The sequence below is a fragment of the Leptonychotes weddellii genome, chromosome 7 (genome assembly GCF_054177405.1).
Source record: "Leptonychotes weddellii isolate Sample4059 chromosome 7, ASM5417740v2, whole genome shotgun sequence".
In the NCBI taxonomy this organism is placed as follows: Eukaryota; Metazoa; Chordata; class Mammalia; order Carnivora; family Phocidae; genus Leptonychotes; species Leptonychotes weddellii.
Window position 1 is genome coordinate 63,711,272 of NC_138375.1, and position 22,407 is coordinate 63,733,678.

At 34.2% G+C, this 22,407-nt stretch overlaps 1 protein-coding gene across 1 annotated transcript in view; it reads right to left on the minus strand.

Annotated features, from left to right (window-relative positions):
* The window catches only part of FER (FER tyrosine kinase), a 387,502-nt gene that overhangs the window by 296,826 nt on the left and 68,269 nt on the right, over window positions 1-22,407 (minus strand). The window contains exons 6-8 of the mRNA XM_081825811.1: window positions 4,908-5,091; window positions 1,900-2,037; window positions 1,199-1,318 (exon numbers count right to left, since the gene is read on the minus strand). Of these exons, the coding sequence (XP_081681937.1) occupies window positions 1,199-1,318; window positions 1,900-2,037; window positions 4,908-5,091 (442 nt within the window). The remainder of the gene's footprint in view (window positions 1-1,198; window positions 1,319-1,899; window positions 2,038-4,907; window positions 5,092-22,407) is intronic.

A 22,407-nucleotide genomic window follows, 5' to 3' on the forward strand; every position in this document is an offset into this window, starting at 1 on the left:
GAGGTAAAGTGCCAACAGGTCAGATGATACTACGTGTCCAATATTGAAGACAAATGAGTGCATAATCATTCCTAGCTGTGGTTCTGACCCAGAAGACAAGTACATACAGTGCTTATTAATAAATATGTTTCTTTGTGTTGCTCCTAAAAAAAAAAAAATCAAGGGATGAGTTAAATATCTATTTATTTGAAAGAGAAAGAGTGTGAGAGCACAAACAAGGGGGGGAAGTGCAGAGGGAGAAGCAGCTCCCCACTGACCAGGGAGCCCAGTATGGGGCTCGATCCCAAGACCCTTGGCTCATGACTCAGCTGAACGCAGATGCTTAACCAACTGAGCCACCCAGGGACCCCTGAGTTAAATATTTAAAAGTAGAGTGCCTTAACTATGTTTTCTTTTCTTTCTTTTTTTTTTAAAGATTTCATCTATTTATTGGATAGAAAGAGCACAAGCAGGGGGAGCTGCAGGCAGGGGGAGAGGGAGAAGCAGGCCCCCCTCCTTGCCCCGCACAGCAGGGAGCCCACATGGGGCTCGAACCCAAGACTCTGGGATCATGATCTGAGCTGACGGCAGATGCTTAACCGACTGAGCCACCCAGGCGCCCCATTAACTATGTTTTCTAAATTTAAAAATATACTATTAATAGCCTCTAATACTTGAAAAGGACTTAAAAACACATTAAGATTTCTCAAAACTCCTTTAAAATATTAGGCAACAATAACAAGATGAAGAACTAATTTATTTAAAAGCATATAACAGAAGGCATCCCTGCTTAAAAAGAATTCAATTAAAAGTCAAATTTTTATACTAAACACTTCTGACACCTATGAGTTTCTTCTTTACCACTCAGTCTTCTCATTTCCAAAATGGTTCTGCCAGAAAGTTTTGAGTATTGAATGGGAAATAAATAAATAAGTAAGTTTTGAAAAGAATGAACCATTATTCCAATATAAGTAACTGGGCAAGTGACTATAACATCACACAGAATTTTGATTTTCATAATTACCAAAATTAGTGATCACAATGAATAAAGTTAATATATTTTTCAAAACATTTCTTTCTGACCAAACAACAATCAGTTCATTTTTAATTAACTTTTCATTACTTGGAAAAAATAAAGATTGGAATTTTAAATCTGATAAAGTAAAACTATAAATAATAACACTAATATTTAAACTGTTCAGATTTTCTAAATACTTACATTACTTGTAAACTTTCTGCTGTTAAATTATTCCACATAATTTCATTTGCCTGAAGATTTTCATTTTCTTCTAGTAAGGAAGTATCAAACTCAATTTCTTGCTCTTTAGCAGCCGTTGTTCTAATAAAGCATGCCAAATAATTTTGATCAATATGAATATACTATCATAATATATCTTAGTATACACCAAAGGCAGAATATTTGTTATCCAAAATTATGTTCACAAAATAAAGTAAATATAAATAGTATAAATCAAATTAAACCCCAGGCACCAAGATCTAGTCACATAATTTCAGCCTTAATTTCATCTGTAGAATATGGCTATTAACCTGTTTTATTCCTGTCACAATTTTAATGAGTATGCATGGATAAATAATTGATGCATCGTAAATTTAATATACATATAAAGTCATAGTATTATCATTATACAAATGTTGAAAAAATATATAACTTCATGGATTAAATACAGGTTTAAGCAATGATACAGTAACAACTGAAAAATTTTTTTAAATAATTATATAAATTAAATAGTTATCACTGAGAAAGAACTTTAAAAATAATTAAAAGCAGATAAATTAATCAGTAATACTGTATGTCCTAACAAGCTCTTCAATATTTTATTTTAATTTAGCTAAATACTATATGGTAGAAAAAAATAATACTGTCACAAATAATGAAAAGAAGAATGAAAATATACATACCTGTGAACATCTATGAAATTATTATATTCTGTGCTAGGGTCTATCTGTTCAACCGACATTTGAATCTCTTTATGGACATTCACTATTTCTTCCGTAACAAGACTGGTTATCTGGCTGTATTCATCAAATATACCTTTTCTGAAAACAAAAATAAAATTTTACAACATTTTTAAGTTTTCAAGGGAAACACAGGCCGAAAAAGGATTCAGAACAATAAATGTAAGAAATGTAGGGCGCCTGGGTGGCTCAGTTGGTTAAGCGACTGCCTTTGGCTCAGGTCATGATCCTGGATGGAGTCCCGCATCGGGCTCCCTGCTCAGCAGGGAGTCTGCTTCTCCCTCTGACCCTCCCCGCTCTCATGTACTCGCTCTCTCTCATTCTCTCTCTCTCAAATAAATAAATAAAAAAAAAAAAAAAGAAAGAAATGTAATACCAGTATCTATAAATGGTGATTTTATGCACCACCTTATTTCATATACCTGGACAGTAAAGGGATTATACAAAGGCACAGATTAACAAGTTACATTTGATATAATAGTTGCAAATGATCTAGAATAAGACATTACCTTTTCCAACATGTATTTGACATGTCCAAAATGTAAGGTCAGGTTGATCACTTTCTATTTCTAAAGACTGAACATAGAAATGTTCAATTCCAGCACATGGAACTGTGGATCAATTCCCGTCTCTTTAATGTTTCTCTCTGGCTGTTACTTCCTCAAACGTCCTACCTCTTGGTTTTCTCTTGCTCCTGGGCCCCTGCTCTTTCCTCTATACTTAATTATAGAGTTCAACTGGTTCTATACCTTCAGTGACATCTAGATCTCTTCTCCTGACCTCCAGTCAGCAGGAAAAATGTCATAAAACATATTAGCTTTATCTAATGAATACAAAAAGAAAAAACTATGCTGTAGCAAAGACCTGATCTCCAACTTAAGAATGCTATGCTGTCAAAACATACCACTGGTCAAAAGCGGCCTCAACAATGAGTGTGGACAGATAGGCTTATCTTGCCTTTTCCCAAATAAATATAAGGCATAGTTTGCTCTTCTTTTCCAAAATCATTACTCATAAAAAACTATTACTTACAAAATCTCTCTTGTTTACTATTCTCCCAAAAGCCAAATACTGTTTGGGTTAAAAAAAAAAAAGATTTAAACTGCTTCAGGCAATGCTAATTTGAAATGATTACAGGAATCACCTGACAAAATTTAAAGAAAAGGGAAAGGCAGAGAAATTTAAAACAGATTTAGTAAATATCCCTGGGGTTCTGAATATCTGAATATCCCTGAAAATACTGAATGATATTAGTGTAAATGACCCCATCTAGATAACTCTCATAAAGCAATACTATAATATGATGTGGAGATGATTATTAATATCCACCTTTAGGACAAATGGAATTTTAAAAAACGAATTCTCCTAATGTTGTTAAATGAATGTGACATGGAATTCAATTTCAGTGAAATCATCAAGCTTGAATATTTTAAATGCTAGATCTAAAATAATTTATTGTTAAAGATAATATGCTACAGGAAACTACTATGTCTCAAAAAGACATCTAGTGATGATGAAGATGCCATTACTGAAGATTGATGTGAAGAATTTGAAAAAATAATGACTCATGAAATGAGAATAGGAAAGGAAGTATTTCTGAATCAACAATATTTAATTTAAAGTAGACATAACTATGGGGTGCCTGGGTGGCTCAGTCCATTAAAAATCTGACTCTTGATTTCAGCTCAGGTCATGATCTCAGGGTCCTGAGATGGAGCCCTGTGTGGGGCTTAGCAGGGAATCTACTTGAGATTCTCTCTCTCTCTCTTCCTCTCTCTCCCCCCTGCCCCTCCCCACTCATGTACTCATATGCTCTCTCTCTCTCTAAATAAATCTTTAAAAATTAATAAAAAATAATGTATATGTAAACAAATTTATACATTAAATATTTTAGGTAGATATTTTATCAATACCATTAGAAGTTTACATATTCAGGTCAACTAAAAACACTTTATTATCTTTTTACTGGGAAAATGGGAGATCACCTAAACCAGCTAATGAAGCAGATGAAGTCTACCAAAGCATGGCTTATCTTTTTCTGTTGTCTTGTACTGATGTCTATGGTAAACATGTGTGCTTTTGACATACTGCCCAAAGTATATTGTTAGCTCCTTGAAGGCAAAAATTGTGGCCAAATCACAGGCAGTGTGTTTTACATACAGGAGAACTTCAATAAACATTTGTTGATTTTAACCTCACACAATAAAAGCTGGCAGATAAACCTTCAAAAAATGATTTCCTTTGATGGAGCTAGAACTCTCTAATGCTAAGTGAAGTAAGTCAATCAGAGAAAGACAAATACCATATGATTTCACCCATGTGTAGAATTTAAGAAACAACAACAAATAAAACGAGCAAAAGGAAAAAAGCGAGAGAGAAACTAAGAAACAGACTCTAAGAGAACAAACTGATGGTTACCTGAGAGGAGGTGGTAGGATGATGGGTGAAACAGATAAAGGGGATCAAGAATACACTTATCACAATGGGCACAGAGTAATGTATAGAATTGCTGACTCACTACATTGTATACCTAAAACTAATAACACACTGGAATTAAAATTAAAAACTTAAAAAAATTATTTCCTTTGGACTTCTCAGTTGCTCAATATTTAAACACAACCCTCTAAAGATAGATATTCACTTCTTAATGCTTGTCAACTAGTGAATTTTTTTAACCTAAATTTCCAGCTAATGGGAGTAGAATAAAAACATACAAAAAGAAGAACCATTCTTAGGGCTAGCTGGAGGATTTAAGAGATGATAATAAGCTGAATGGACACCAGAAGTGAGAATCAAGAAGGACCAAGGTAAAACAGATCTGAAATACACATTGGGCTGGGTCAATAATGAAGTTCACAAAACATAGACAACCTCTATCCAAAAGCTTACCTAGGAGAGAAAATAACATTAATTAAATTAAATTAAAATGCCAAAAAGAAAATGTAACTTACAGTGCTTTTATCATTTCTTCTTGCATCTTTTGTAAGGAGTCCAGAAGCAAAGGAAGTGTGGTGTCATAATACTGATTCTGATGAAGTTGTGCCCCTTTCAATGCCAATACATACTGATTATGCAACATATGAAGTTTCATTGTCGCTTTGTCATATCGTTCCTTGGCCTTTTCGGTTTCTTTCCCTGAAGAAAACATTGAAGAACGTTAACAAAGAGATAAAGAAACCCTATCTTCTCTATATGCAAACTGAGCGACCACCATTTTATATCTCATATATTTTATGAATACTCAACAAAATTTTATTGAATATATACTATATGCTCAGCTCTATGCAAAGTACTACTTACTTGCCAGTACTGTGCACACAGGCTGCTATGAAGGAGGCATAAATTACAGTAAATGTTTGGTGAATGTAAGTTAATGTATAATATTTTATGAAATTATACAGAAAAATAATCCTCATTTTCAAGAAGCTCACACCGAACTGGAACAACAATGCACACAGACTGTATAACAAAAGAAACAAGAAAGTTTATAAATAATGTTAAATTTTGAGGTCTGTATTTATGGTATCAATAAAGACAAGGGGAGTCAGAGGAGGCTTTGTAGAAAAACCAAACATGGGGCATGTCCAGGCAGGTATAAGAAAGGCAGAACAGACAATTATTCCTCCCTTTCTGCCTTTCTTCCTTTCATTCACTGAATTTTATTAACTGATCACCACCAGAACTATGCTAAACATTAGGAATTCAGTACCTAGCAAAACCGAGTCCTCAACATAGAGCCCCTGGTCTGGTGAATTGGAATAGTGAGGGGAAATACGGAGAGAATAAGCAAAATTACATAGGCAAGCAAAGAAATAAGCTCAAAGAGAATAAGTTTTAAGGAAGTAAAGGCAGTATGTCTATAGAGGTAGGGCAATTTTAGGTTGTGAATGATTTGAAAATCAAGCAGAGAAATTTAAACTTGATATGGGAGAAGTCTAGAAGATATTAATAATATTATGAACTAAAACTTTTGGGGGTGACTTTACTAAAATCACTCAGAAAATATTTACAGATTGACAACATAAATGACTCTATAAATAAAATTTTTAAGCAGGTCTTCAATTTTTGATGCAAACTGAACAAACATTTCTTGTCAATTATTTAGATTTAGGGATTAAACTTTTCAAAATATTTATTAATTTTTGTCCTTTTTCCAAGGAGAATCCTCCAAATGAATCTTTTCCCAAAAATTGATCTTTTTTGAGAATTTTTGACACCACAGGCTCTCCTCTGCTGCCACTCTGTTTCAGCTTGGCACCCATCTGAGTATTCCCTATAGGTAGGAGTTGGAAAAGCATTCCCTGTTGTAGGATGTCCCTAGCCCAGGGCCAAAGGAGAAAAACTCAGTGTTTTTGTGGAAAGGGGAGACTGCAGACCCTCAGATATGCACGGGCAGAGCAACAGAATAAGAACAGTTCCCTTGCCTTTCTCATCTCCCCTCTGATTCTCAGGCATAGGAACCACATGTAGCTCACCAGCTGGGCAATCTTTCCAGCACACTGGTAGATCTCTGCCACCTACAAATTCTAGTGTTCCAAGTGCTAGAACCACCACTGACTTCTAGGGAGCTGCACATAATTATTTTACAGAGCATAATTCTCTAGCCATAGTCCATGAGCTGGTTCCTGCACATGGGGATATTACTAAATACCCAAGTTATCTGCAAATTGCTGCCCTAGATACCTATTTTGCTTTATAACATAAAGAACTTCTGAAGGAGAAAATATTTTAATCACCAGAGTATCTATTCTAACCCTTCTCATTGCTGTCTGGAAACAGGTTCTAATACCAGACTGGAAGGATGGGAGTAAATATATTAATTCAGTTCTGATCTGAAGGGATCAGAAAAAAATAACATGAGCCACTACAGAAGTAGATTTTCTCACTTTTTGACTACAGCTCACAGGATAATATATTTTACGTCATGAGCCAATAACCATATCCATTTTTAAATATATATATAATTGAAATAAACTCATGAAAGGCATCCTTACTATCCTTACTATGAATGATGCCCTGTGATTTTAAAAAATTCTATTATATCTGATTTTCAATTTCTTTAAATCTTCATTGAAAAACCAATAAATTTTTTTGCCTCAGTTAATACAAATCCCTAGAGAAATTTTTACTCATCCTGTATGGTACTAGGGATAATCTTTTTAACTTCACAATTACAAATCACTTCAATAATACTAACCATGAATGATTTTTAAGATTCTCAGGAACACATTCTCCTACATGTTCAATCACTATAATAGTTTTTTACATAGAATACTATATTTATTTATTGATAAATATTGCTACTTGGCATCCTTCAAAAAATGTCCCCGAGTGTCAATGCAGTTGACACATCTATGGCCAGCCTCAGAGCCTCCCTCTAAAATAACAACCCCTTTTTTTCCCTATCCACACAAGTCAGGACTATACTCCTATATGAAACTAATACCCAAGAGCCAAAGTGCATATCCAACCAAACTGAAATCAATGTTTTGGTTAGAAGCCAAATCACATTAATGTCTGAATGAGACAGAAAAGTTCACAAACACCTGCTTCGGAAGCCTCCAGAGCAGCCCTTTCGAGGCCTTTTTTGTTGTTGTTCTTTTTTTAATTTCATTCATTTTTAAGCTAGTTTAAGGATATGTTAGTAAAATTTGGCAAATTCTGACAAGAGTTCAAAAAGTCATATACAATTACACAGACAAATTGATCCCAAGTAATAAAGAAATTTTCTAGAGTCTACATGTTGATAAGAAGAAAATAAGGCAAGCATTTACCAGGCAAGAATATTTACGTACTGTGTTCTAATTTGTTAATTTTTATTATAAATTCAAAATTATAATTATGTAGTAAATTCAATTAATTTCCCTATTTTATGTCACTTTTTAAAAAATATTACTTTTTATATGAACTCTATTATTCCTAATTAATTACTTGGAATTTTTAGTGTAACTTCAGGAGTCAAGCTCTCCACACAAACATTTTCATGGAGACATTTAAACCACCCATCTGTCCTCCTATGTGCACAGATTTTTAAACTGCACACTATCCATCTGTCTTTCTAGCTGGTGAAAAATGATGCACTAAAATGCAACATTCAGCTAAGATTTTGTAATTTAAAATAACATTAGAAAAGTTAAGAATTCCACTTTTTTTCTTTATCATATCTAGTATATGACAACCTGAAAAAGACTATTACAACCAAAATTAATTATCAACAGCTTATCAGTGGTCATTAACACAATTTAGAAAAAATTAAATGCCTTTGAAAACATCCAAGTCAGAATTCATTACATTAAAATACTACTACTAATAATAATAAAGTCTTTAAAAAGAGCTTTGGGTTTAAAATTGAATTTGGGTGTATGTCTTAGTAGGTTTTTGGTTTGTTTGCTTTTGGACTCTATAGCTCACACACATTTATGCACTGGGTTATAAGGTGTACTTGTATATGCACACGACTGATCAACCTATCTATATTTCCCTCCCACCCTCCTTCCTCTGTAAAAATGAACAAAAAGTTTCAAAAACATGCTCACTTGCCATGATTTGGAAAGGGATTCTATTATATTTTTTCCTGATTTGCTTTAAAATAATTATTTAGGTCCCATAAAAACTATATAAGTAAATTCAAGAAATAGTAATACTCTGTGAGAACCAGTTACAAATAAATTTTTTTTTAATTCCATTCACTTCCTAAAATATGTTGCAAAAAACTACCTAACACGATTCTTGCCACATAGCTTCTTGGTGCAGAGTATTTCACATCACTATTACCCTTTCTTAACTTTTAAATAATGATATTTGAGCTTAAAATTAATGTGAAGTATGCAGAGCAAGTAAATTTTTATTGACACAGAATTATACCTCTGTTGCCATATGACTTTTTTTTAATGATGAGAGGCATCAAAGCAGGGCATGAAGTTGTCCTATGTGTCAATTAACAGGGAGGAAAACGTCCAATTTTTCCTCCTCCACATAATGAATTTCACAAAGAGATTGAATTATAGTTCTTTTGCCGCCACTTGTTAACAAATCTGTTTAATGTTTGTAATAACAGTGTATATACAACATGTCATGCCATAAACAATATTATGAAGCTAGCAAAACTCAATTATGTAAGTTTGACATTTACAAGAGACAGGCAAGACTACTCATTAAGCTAGTCTAGAAAGTCAAGTATTTTTTATTATAAACTTCGGAAGTGTTTACCATTTGTTAAATATTATGGTAGAAAGCCTCCCGATAGTAAATGAGAAGTGATTATTTTCAAAAAGTAAAATGCCTGCAAGAAGATGAGATCACAAGTAGGCAGAGCGGCAGGCAGAGGGAGGGGGAGAAGCAGGCTCCCCTCTGAGCAGGGAGCCAATGTGGGGCCTGATCCCAGTACCCTGGGATCATGACCGGAGCCGAAGGCAGACGCTTAACCGACTACTTACATTTGGGTAACTAAACATTCTACCATCTTACATTTTTCTTTCCTTTCAAAACATTCCTCCTCAACTATATAATTTCTACTTATTACTCTGAGCAAGAAGAAAATGAACAAGAATTCATCCTAATTTATGAGTTAATTGGGCCAAATGTCCACATATGCTTTTTCACATGAAAGTTAAAATTCAAGTATGATGTGGGAACAATGAATGAGCTACCCATTTATTCAGTGCTATTCAGACAAAAGCAGAGTTAAGAAGTCGGTTTTTTCTCAGCTTCTCCTTTGATTACATGTGCAACACAAGCAAGTCTTATAACCTATATTTTAGCTTCTAATTTCCAGTCCTGGGAGTTAAATTATCTGCCCTTACCAACTCACTGGTTTGTGGATGGAGACTGAATGGCAAAAAACTGTCAAAATGCAACAGCAAAGGCTAAGGAAGACACAGAATTTGGAGAGCTGGAAAAAACCTTTTGATCATATGCTCCTATAAAGCATTAAAAACTACACTAGGTATATCCATACTGTGCTATTTTTAATAAATTTCATGGCATACGAAAAAATTGATCTATCAATCAAGAAATATTTACTGGATGTGTTATGGGTTCTAAACTGTTCAAGGAACTAAAACAGTGACATTTTATTTAAAAATTGAGCAAAACACCTTTAAAGAGTAAGCTGTCTAACTCTGCAGTATCATTTCCTTGCATATAGTGATTGCTAGATTCAACTGACCAACAATCTTTTAATAACCTATAAATTGAATGGTATACCATGCTCAAATCTATATTCTATAATGTAACAAAGCTGTGAAGGAGAGGGTTCTGGGTAGCTGCAATGAAACAACAGCATAATTCTGAGTTTCCCACATAGCATGTGAAAATTTAATAAAAAGCAAAAAGAAAAATAAATAAGCCCACATCCTCAGCATAATATGGAGAGAATGTCCAAAGTTTAAATTGTCTATGAATAGAAAAATAAGCACCAAATCTCTGTAAAATCTCTCACCCTCCCACTGCAAGCCTCCATGGACACCAAGGGCTGTTCTGAAAAAAAAAAAAAGAAGAAGAAAAAGAGAGAAAGAAAAAGAGAAAAGCTAGCAGTGTACTTAAGACTGATCTAAAACCATCATCATCAGAAGAAAGTTCATTCCACACGTGAACAATACTGGAAAAGCATAATGGTAGATCAGAGCACTGACTACAAGAAAGGGAACTAAAAGTGCGTGTGAAGGCAAGGGAAACAGTCTTAGAAAGGTAACACGCCAGGGGCAGAAATGGTTAAAATGAAGGAACTTCGGAAACTCTGAAGGAAAAAAGCTAGAGAGGAAACAAATCCTGCAGGAAAAAAAATGAAAACAAAAATAGATAAATAAGGGGTGCCTAGGTGGTTTAGTCAGTTAAGCGTCTGCCTTCGGCTCCGATCATGATCCCAGGGTACTGGGATCAGGCCCCACATTGGCTCCCTGCTCAGAGGGGAGCCTGCTTCTCCCCCTCCCTCTGCCTGCCGCTCTGCCTACTTGTGATCTCTCTCTCTCTCTCTCTCTGTTAAATTAATAAATAAAATCTTTAAAAAATAGATAAAAGGACACATCAATCTTTGTCAAGAGCATGAAGGGTACAAGATTTTACTCTACGTGCAAGCTAACAATCTAGCCTGCCTCAACTTCATGGAGGTGGGCAGAAAACACAAGTCTCCTGGGACAGAGACAAAGGACAGTTTATTTCTCATAATAATATCGGTAGCTAGAGTATTATCATTCGTCAGTGGGGAGAAACACATTAAAGTCAAATGACAACCAACAAACTAAAAGAAAATATATGTACCATGAATAACAGATAAAGGTATATTCACTGTAATGCACTTAAAAATTCTTTTTTTTTTTTTTTTTTTGAGAGAGAGCACATGAGAGGGAGGAGGGTCAGAGGGAGAAGCAGACTCCCCGCCGAGCAGGGAGCCCGATGCGGGACTCGATCCAGGGATTCCAGGATCATGACCTGAGCCGAAGGCAGTCGCTTAACCAATTGAGCCACTCAGGCGCCCCTGCACTTAAAAATTCTTAAAATTTAAGGGAAAAAAAAAAAAAGACCAAAAACTAGAAAGAAAAAATGGGCAAAAGACAATCCATACAGCCAAAAAAATACTTTAAAATGACTTTAAACATATAAAAATGGTCAACATCACTCTCTCACTCATAATAAAAGAAATGCCAAGTAAAATTATGAGACGTTATTTTTCACCTAGCAAATTGGCAAACACTCTGTTTTGGCAACTGTGTTAAGAAACAGATATGCTTATACATTTCTTTTTTTTTTTTTTTTTAGATTTATTTATTTTTTCAACAGAGAGAGACATAGCGAGAGAGGGAACACAAGCTGGGGGAGTGGGAGAGGGAGAAGCAGGCTTCCCGCAAAGCAGGGAGCCCGATGTGGGGCTCGATCCCAGGACCCTGGGATCATGACCTGAGCCGAAGGCAGACGCTTAACGACTGAGCCACCCAGGCGCCCCACGCTTATACATTTCTGATAGGAATGCAGATTGGTACAATCTTTATAGAAGGTATAAACTACACACACATTTATCTTTTACACATGCAATCACACACGTCTAGAAATTTACACTTAAGATATTCCTCTAATGATTAAAAAAAAAAAAAACCCACTCTGGTTATTCATCATACTAGTAGCGTATATAACTGGAAAAATTAGAAAAAAACTGTATGTCCATATAGAAATTACTTGAATGAACTTACAATGAAATGCGATTCAACAGTTAAAAAGAATGAGAAATAAGTCTACAAACTGAAGTATTGTGATTTTTAGGATACAATACGAAGTAGAAAAGCAAAGTGAAAAGGAGTATCATAGTACGATAGTTTCTGTATAAGAAAGAAAGAGAAATAACTAAAGAAGATACAGTTATCTATGTATATAGTTTTATACAGTTCTGACTTTTGGAACCATTAATTTTTAACCATTAATGAAACAGATAAAATCAATAAGAATAAGAGAGGAAAAAACAACTTAAAATGGGACAACAGAAACAAGTGAACCAACCTATATTTCCAGTGAATAACATAATCATACTGAAAGGAGTGGGGAGGAAAAGAATTAATCTAAGTAATGTTGGAAAACAATATTTGATTACAATGAAAGACTAAAGACAAAAGAGCTCTAAAGAAATAATGAATTGTAGTTTCTTTCTTCAGAGGCATGAGTTAGTAATTCTGAAATTATTTTCTGTTATTTTAGGATTGAGCAAATAAGTAAATACATTGTAACTAACAGAAGCTAGATTTCTCACTGTCAGAGAAAGAAGTTGCAAATACATGAACAGGAAAATACAGAATGAACACATGGCATTGGACTAGAACCAGAAGTACTAATACAAACTCTTGAGTTTTAATACAGATAAACAGATTTAGAAATTAGGCACAGATATACTTGTGTGCATGTATGTATATACATTTGCTTATTTCTTAGCTCTGTCCATAGAGAGGACTTAGAACAAAAACACCCCAGTAGCAGTGAGCACACCCAGTGCCCAAATAATGGTTTCTAAATACTAACTGGAAAACCATTAAAAGGAACCACAGTTCCTCAGAGAAATGGAGCAGGATCTAGAGCATGAAAAGTGTAAGATGAGCCAGAAAATAAGTGCTCAGTGAATGACAGGAACACATCAAAAGGACAGAGGAGCCACTTTCAGTTTCTCTCAGATACAGAGAAAGAAAAGATAAAGCAAATGTGGCAAAATATTAATATAAGTGAAGGGTATATGGGTATTCTTTGTATTATTTTTTCAACACTTCAGTAAGTCTGTAATAATGTCAAAATAAAGGTTAAAAATTGAAAGCTGCAGAAATCTGATCAGAATTCAAAAGTATCTGAATATTCATTAAATCTAAAAAATTGGAGTTATTTAGTCTACAGATGAAATGTCTCAATGATTTTTCTTTAAATATCAAAATACTTACTTCCCAAAATAAAAAAGAAAAGTTGGTTTCAATATGTATGTTTCAAAGCAGGTAGTCCACTATGAGCAATATTAATACATAAAGCTAGCAAGAATGAAAAAAAAATTATCATTTTACTTTATAAGACTAGTCAAGTGTATGGAATAACAACGTTTCCAGCAAATGAGGGGCTATAACCCTTTAAATTTTTAAAGTATGTTCTGTGAGGGACAGATAATCTTTTCTTAAAAGATGCCTGACAAGAAAATTAAAACAAAGGCTCACAAAACAGTCATAATAATGTTAGGATATAATTATAGAGGAAGAAGTATAGAGATCACCATTTATTTAGCATGAATAACCAACCAGTAAGTGACCTCAAACTCTGAATAATGTACTATAATACACAAGATTATCTAATAAGTTGGTGAATACCTTTAATTAAGTGGCTTAAAAGCTACAGGATATATATAAAATATATCTAGAAGAAACAAAGTTTTCATTGTCTCGGGAGAAAAAAAATAGGTAATGGGTAGAAGACAAACTCTTCACTGTACACTTACTGGTTTATATCTTGTGATTTTGAATTTAGAATCATGTAAGTGTGAAGAGGGAACCCAGGAACCCTATTAAGAAAAGTAATCCCAAGAAAACTTCAACAAGTTCTAACCAGCATATCCACCTTCTTATCTGAATAAAGCTCTATACTTGTCCTTCTCTCTTAAGACTATTACTATAAATAAACTGCCCCTGCTCCTCACTAAAACCAATCCATTCACTTGGGGACTAGATTCATCACCTCTTTACCTACTCAAGGACATTGCTACAGCCATTCTTCCTTCATTCTGCTGCCTCATCAGCTTTTCCTTTTCTCCTAGAGCATTTTTATCAGCAAAAAAAGCTGTAGTTGCTCTTAATCTTAAAAAAAAAAAAAAATCCTCCCTTAACTACTTTCAGTTAGCTCCCTCTCTCTTCTTTCCTTTACTGCAGAACTACTGAAATGGTTTGTCTGTACCAGTGATCTCCAGTTTCTTTTCTCTCATTGTTTCTTGAACCCATCCCATTTAAGCTTTTTCCTTTACTGCAATATTGAAACTGCTCTTTTTTTTTTTTTTTAAGATTTTATTTATTTGCGAGAGAGAGAGAATGAGAGACAGAGAGCATGAGAGGGAGGAGGGTCAGAGGGAGAAGCAGACTCCCTGCTGAGCAGGGAGCCCGATGTGGGACTCGATCCCAGGACTCCAGGATCATGACCTGAGCCGAAGGCAGTCGCTTAACCAACTGAGCCACCCAGGCGCCCCAAAACTGCTCTTTTCAAAGTCACCAATTACCTACATTTTACGCAAGTCCAGTCTTGGCCCTCATCTTATGTTTTAGCACTACTTAACCTAACTAATCTCTTGTTCTTCCCTGAAATCCTTTCCTCCCCCATTTGACTTCCAGGATAACACATTCTTTTGGTTTTCCTTTTATCTTGGTGTTCTTTACAATTTCTTCCTCATTTCCCTGACTTCTTAATGTTGGGCTTTGTCTTAAGACTCTTCTCTTTCCTATCTTAATTAACACCTTTGGTAATGTCATCAAACAGCATGGCTTTAAATACCAACTAATATTCAAGTTTGTATTTTTACTCCAGACCTCTCCCACGAACTCTCCAAAGCTAGAGATTCAAGTACAAACTTGATGGCCCCACTTAGATATCCAATGAGAATCTAAAAACCAAACTCCTGATCTTCACCTCCAAATCTGCTACTCCTACGTTTTTCTCTATCTCAGTTAAAATAATACCATCCTTCCAGTTGTTCAGGCCAAAAATCTTGAAATCATCCTTGACTTCTTTCTCTCACACATACTACATCCCATTCATTAGCAAGTCCTTTAGGCTCTATTTTCAATATGTACATTCAGGAATTTCATATTTCTGAATTCGCCTACCCCCTAAAATTATTTGTAACCCCACAATTAGTACACACAGCACTTTCCAGGCCCATCACAGATATGGGCATGTGCAGAGCAGCAAAGGGGTCGTTTGATACACACGTTCCCAAGTGAGGTCCAACAAGGCTCCGTCTGCCTTTTTGTTTCAGCTCCCGTGCTGTAAGCTGTCCATTTTGCAGTCTATTTAGTTCCACATTGATTGCATTTTTGTGCTTTTAATTGATGATTTTGCTGTCTAAAATGGCTAAACGTAGTGCTCAAGCGCTGTCTACTACTCTTATGATCGAGAAGGCTATCACTTGTTTTATAGAGAAAATATGTGTCAGATAGCTTTGTTTAGTCATGAGTTGTAACACTGTTGGCTTTGAGTTCAATGTTAAATGAATCAACGACAATATATACTAAAGAAGGTGTATTTAAACAGATACACACATAAAACAGGATGATGTATTGGATCAGTCATCAAAAATGTTGGGACCTGGGGCTCCTGGGTGGCTTAGTCGGTTAAGCGTCTGCCTTCAGCTCAGGCCATGATATCCCAGTCCTGGGATTGAGCCCCGCATGGGGCTCCCTGCTCAGTAGGGAGTCTGCTTCTCCCTTTGCCCCTCATCTTCCTCATGCTCGCTCTCTCTCAAATAAATAAATAAAATCTTAAAAAAAAAATGTTGTGCTTACAGGAACCTAATGCCCTGTGTTATGTCCAATAGGGGCAATGATTCAGTACTCAGCTAACACTAATTTAGTGTTCAGAGTGATTTCACAGAACATAACTACCGTAAATAACAAGAATCAACTGTATATCCAGAAACTGACCACTTCTCACCACCTGTTACTACCACCCCAGGTCCAGGCAAGCATGAGCCCTTGCCTGTATTATTACTTCAATAGCCTGGAAGTAATCTCCTTACTTCCATCCTCCTTCCACGCCTCATAGCCTCAACAAGGCTGCCAGAATTATCCTATTAAAATGTAAGTTAGTTCATGTCACTCTTCTGCTCAAAACCTACGATGGCGTCCCATTTTATAAGAGTAAAAGCCAAAGTGTTTTAAAAGAACGACCAAAACCCTACAAAATCTGGGCCTCCCTCACTCACCATCGCTCTCCCTGATTTCATCCCATACTCCGTGTCTTTCCTTTATTAGGCCCCAGTTCCAGCCACACAAATGTTTGTACCACTCCTCAAATATGCCAGACATGATCCCATCTCAGTGACTTTGCTTTGGCTATTCCCTCTACCTGGAGTACTCGTCCCTTCCTCGCTTCCTTCACTCTTCATTGATATGTCTCTTTCTCCATGAAGCCTGACTTGATCATCCTCCCAACATCCTATCCATCTACCGTGTTTCATTTTTCTCCATGGTACTTATCACCATCTAATATATTATACGTTTCACTTACTTGTTGTATTAATTAGCTCTCTTCTCTAAAATGTAAGCCTGATAGAGGCAGGAATTTTTGTATGGTTTGTTATCTACAATATTCCTAGTGCAAATAACAGTGCCTGGCACAGAAAAAGAAAATATATAAATTGATATGGTTCTTACTATTAAAAAATAAATTTAAGCTTAAATAAAAATTTTACAAAGTTAAAACTTATAGAAAGATTACAATTTTACTTTCTGCATCTGTTTATATCATCTTTCTAGTAATCAAGTCCAAAACTAATATTGTTAAGGAGCTCACCTATAAAATATAGAGGAAAATCAGCAAAAGGATATCATTTCTCTTAATCTCTTTGTATGTGAAACTTAGGTTTGTTTATTCAATAAAACTAAGAAAAATAGGGATAAATCAAATTATTGTGCTTTAATTTTATTTTAATTTTAGGAAGTTCTCTGCAGAAAATAAATGAATCATGTAGCATATCCCATCCCACATAATATTTCAGCATCTAATGAGAATATTATAACCATCACTCCAATTTCTGCAACTTCAACCCAATGCAAATCAGATTAACAATGAAGAATGTCATTACTCTTTATGACCTTGTAAAGTTCCTATCATATTAAGCTCCAGGCAGTAAAAAGCATTCACGCCATAAGTTAGCTGCTGATACATCATGTATTAATAAGTAGGTCCAAAAAAAAAAAAAAAGAAAACTTCTCACTTTCAAGCCACATTAATAGAAGTGATGATCAACAAACACCTTGAACTTGGCTTTGGTCTTTAGCAAGTCCTGTATCCAAAATGGATCTCTTTCCTTAGGCTGAACTGAGAGGTAAATTTGAAGTTCAGACTGTTTGTCTAGAGGACCTCCATATACCATGCACACAAGATTCTAATTTTTAAAAGTCTCCAAGATTTAGAGATTATTGAACAGAAAGGCCAGGTGCCATTCTTGTTGGACTAAAAATGAGAAAATCAACTAAAAGAGTCTTTAAAAAGTTTTTTCATTTTTTTAAAATTTGGATTTATTTAAACATAAATTTAACCATCTGTCTCAAATCTGGACTCATTTCAAACTGGTTTTCATAATTAAAGTACTCTAAAGAGACAACTCAATGGATCTAATCAATTTTAATTGGCTATAAAATACCACAGAACTATTCATAATGCATGAAGAGGCAATTTAAGAAAATCTACTTCCCAATTACAGAAAAATTTACTTTTGAACGAGACTTGTAGCTAACTCTCCACAGTTCTAGCAGTAAGTATCCTCTTATTCTGTCTGCATAGGATAAGTGAGGGCTTGTAAATAATCAGGGAGTTTACAAATCTCTTAGCACTCTGTTTTGTTTCCCATAAAGAAAGAAAATTTGAAGGAGAGTTTGTTTCCCTACTCTTGTTATAAAAGTGGGTGAAGAGAGCTCCTTTTAAACTTCGCTAGACTGACTGCTATAGGCATGTGTAATGGGGAGTAGCTCATCTCATCTTCTTTTTTCTGAATATGATGTATGATAAAGCAAAAGCATTCAGACTTCTACTCATGTAAGAGAAACCCCTACAAATGTTTATTTTGAGTATTTTGAGGCTTGGTAAATATAAAACCCTACTATAATTCTAGCCACATAGAATCAATTAAATAGGCTATATAAGAATATATAACTATGAGAATTATTTTGAACATCTTTTCTGATACTTCAGTATATCTTCAAGCAAACTATAAAACTTCAAAGCAAAATTGTATTTAAATTCACTTAATCCAAAACCATATGGTTCAATATGGTATTGCTTACATTTTATAAAATTACCATACATTTACTCTTAAAAAAAATATTTTTTAACTTTCGAAAAAAATGCTACATGGCATATGGACAAAGGGACTGCATGTAGATATATAGGTAAAGATTATGTATATTTTTTACAACATAAATAAGTGGAAGATTATAGTGAAATAAAAAAATCTGGGAATGAATAAACTCATACAACTCTCAGAACAAATGAAAAGATGAAGTCCACTAAGACTCTAACCTTAGGTTAAAGTGTTAAGTAGATACCTTTTTTTTTTTTTTTAAAGAATCTTTTTTTTTTTTTTTTTTTTTTTTTTTTAGATTTTATTTATTTTTTTGACAGAGAGAGACAGCAAGAGCAGGAACACAAGCAGGGGGAGTGGGAGAGGGAGAAGCAGGCTTCCCGCAGAGCAGGGAGCCCGATGTGGGACTCGATCCCAGGACCCTGGGATCATGACCTGAGCCGAAGGCAGACACTTAACGACTGAGCCACCCAGGCGCCCTAAGTAGATACCTTTTAAGAAAAGACCCAAATCGCAATTATTCAGGCATAATGTGCAATGCCTAAAATGAAAACTATGTTGCATGGGATTAAAGGCAGATTAGACATTGTAGAAAGGAAGATTAGTAAACCTGTAAATACAGCCATAGACATTAATCAAAATGAAACAGAAAGAGGGATGCCTGGGTGGCTCAGTTGGCTAAACGTCTGACTCTTGATTTTGACTCAGGTCATGATCTCAGGGTCCTGGGATCAAGCTCCACCTCCAGCACCACGCTCTGCAAGGAGTCTGCTTGAGATTCTCTCTCTCTCCCTCCCTCTCCCATTGCCCCTCCCCCTGCACTCATACACTCTCTCTCTTTTTCTAAAATAAATAAATAAATGTTTAAAAAAAGAGAGAGAAAGAGAAAATAAGATGGGGGGAAATAATGAGAAATATCAATTGGCTGTGAGACAACTACAAGCAACCCAGTATATATGTAACAGGAGTCTCTAACAGAGAGAACAGAGATGGGGAGACAGAAAATATATGTGAAGAAATAATGGACAAAAGTTTTCCAAATTTGATTAAAACTATAAGGTCTCAGATACAAGTGGCTCAAAAACCACAAACACAAGGGAAAAAAAACTACAGCAAATATACATCATGATCAAATTGCTTAAAACCAATGATAAAAAGAAAATCCTAAAAGCTACCAAAAGAAAATAAAATGCACAGAGCACAAAGATAAAGATTAGAGCAGATTTCTTCATGACATGATACTAGAACAACATCTTTAAAGATCTGAAGACGAAAAAAATGCCAAAATAGAATTCTATACCCAATAAAGATATATTTCAAAAACAAAGGTGAAATAAAAACTTTTTCAAGCATGCCAAAACTCAAAGAATTTATTACCTACAGACTTACAAGAAACATTAAAGTAAATCATTCAGGCAAAAGTAAAATGATACCAAATGGAATACAAAATGCCAGAAAAGATAGCTAATAGATGAATATATGAGATGTTCTATTGTAATTTTAAAAATAACTTACTAAACAAACACAAAAAATATTAACAAGGTAGGGTGGACTTTACAAACATATGCAAAAGTAAAATATATTTCAATAATAGCACACAGACCAGAAGACTGTACCATTATAAGAATCTCATGTTAAAAGCTAAGCATTATAATAGCACCTGAAGATATACTATGGTAAATTAAAGATAACATAACAAAACAAAAAGTTATAGGTAGTAAGACAACAAAAGGGATTAAAAGGAATCTTAAGAAAATGTTTCGATTCATCCAAAAGAAGGCAGATAAAATGAAAAGGAGAATAAAGAATATGTGGAACAAAGAGAAAACAAACTGCAAGATGACAGATTTAAGCCTAACATTATCAAAAGTCCCATTAAATATAGTCTATTAAAAGGTAGAGATTAACAAGATAAAAAAGCACAACCTAACTATATGGTGATTACAAGAAATGTAATTCAAAAATAAAGACTAAAACATTAAAGAATGAAAAAAAAAGATATACCATGTAAACACTAATCAAAGTAATGCTGGAATGGCTATATTAATATCAGGTAGAATAGATAACACAGCAAATAATACTACCAGGGATAATAAAGATCATTTTATAATGATAAAGTGGTCAAGTCATCAAGGGATATAATAACCATAACTGCTTATTCACCTAGTAACAGATTTTCAAAATACATGAAGAAAAATATTGACAACTACAAAAAGAAATAGACTAATCCACAATTACAGTGGGAGATTTCATTTGCCCTCACTCAATCATTAATATAACAAGTAGACAGAAAATCAGTAAGAACATAAAAAAATCAAAAAACACAATTAGCCTACTGGACCAAAAGCTGACAATATAGACCACTCCAACCAACAGCAGGAGAATACACATTCTTATCAAGTGCATATGAAGCATTTATCAAAACAGACCATACTGTGGGCCAAATAACACATACACATAAATTTAAAGAAATGAAGTCATAAATATCCTCAGATCAAAATGGAATTAAATTATAAATAAAAAATATAAACATCTCTAGAAAAATGCCAGAAGTTTAGAAAAGTAACCCACACACTTTTAAATAACCTATAGATCAAAGAAAAAACAAAAGGGAAATTAGAAAGTATTTTTAATTGAATGAAAATGAAGATGGTGTATGAAAATTTTTGGAATGTTGCTAAAACAGTACTTAGGGAAATTTATAGCACAAAATGCCTGTAGAAAAATAAGAGTTCTCAAATAAATGATTTTAGCTTCCACATTAAGAACATTTAAAATTTTTTTAAATGGTGCAAACTAAGCCTAAAACAAGCAGAAGGAAAGAAATAATAAAGATTAGAGCATAAACCAATTAAATAGAAAGCAGAAAAATAGAAAAAAAAAAACAATAAAGCCAAAAGCTGATCCTTGAGAAAATTAATAAAATTGATAAACCTCTAGCCAGAATGATTAGGAACAAAGAGAAAAGACATAAAACACCACTATCAAGAATGGGAAAGAGAAAGTCACCACAGATTCTACAAATTAAAAAGGTGAATAAGGAAATATTATGAACAATTTAATAGCAATAAATTCAACAACTTAGGTGAAATGGACATTTCCTTGAAGGATACAACCCATTAAAACTCAAAAAGAAACAGATAAACTAGAGTCTACATCAATTCAAAAACTTGAGTTTATAGTTTAAAAATTTTTGCCAAAAATAAAAAATAAAAACAGACCCAGATGCCTCACAAGTGAATTCTACCAATATTTAAGACATATTACCAATTGAACAAAAATCTTTCTTGTTGAACAAGAAGTAACCATCCACAGAATAGCATTATCTTTATAATAAAATGAGATAAAAATACAAGAAACAAAAGATATAGATAAAAATTATGGAAAAAAAAAACTTAGCCCACCACATCCAACAATATAAAAAAATAATAGTGCATCACAACCAAGGAGTTTATCCCAAGAATGTGAGATGGTGTAATACTTGAAACGTGAAAATCAATCAAAGTAATTCATACAAACAAAAAGAAGAAAAAATATTTATCTCAATAGACATAAAGAAAGAATTTGACAAAATCCAACATCTACTCTAAAACAGGAATAGAAAGGAACTTCAACCTGATAAAATCTTTGAAACTATAGCTAACTTAATACTTAATTTTTACTTTTCCCCTAAGTTCAGGAACAAGACAATTATCTTTGCTCTTTCTACCTCTATTCAACATTATACTGGAGGTTCTAGCTAGGGCAATTAGGCAAGAAAAAGCTATCCAGATTGGAAAGGGAAAGTTAAACTTTCTTTATTCATAGACAACATGATCATGCAGGAGTTCCTTTGTGAAGTCATTTACTTTTTATATGGATAAATGTGATGGAAAATTTTGCCAACATTTATAGGCATTACGTCAAAACCTTAGTTCAGATACAAGCTTTAT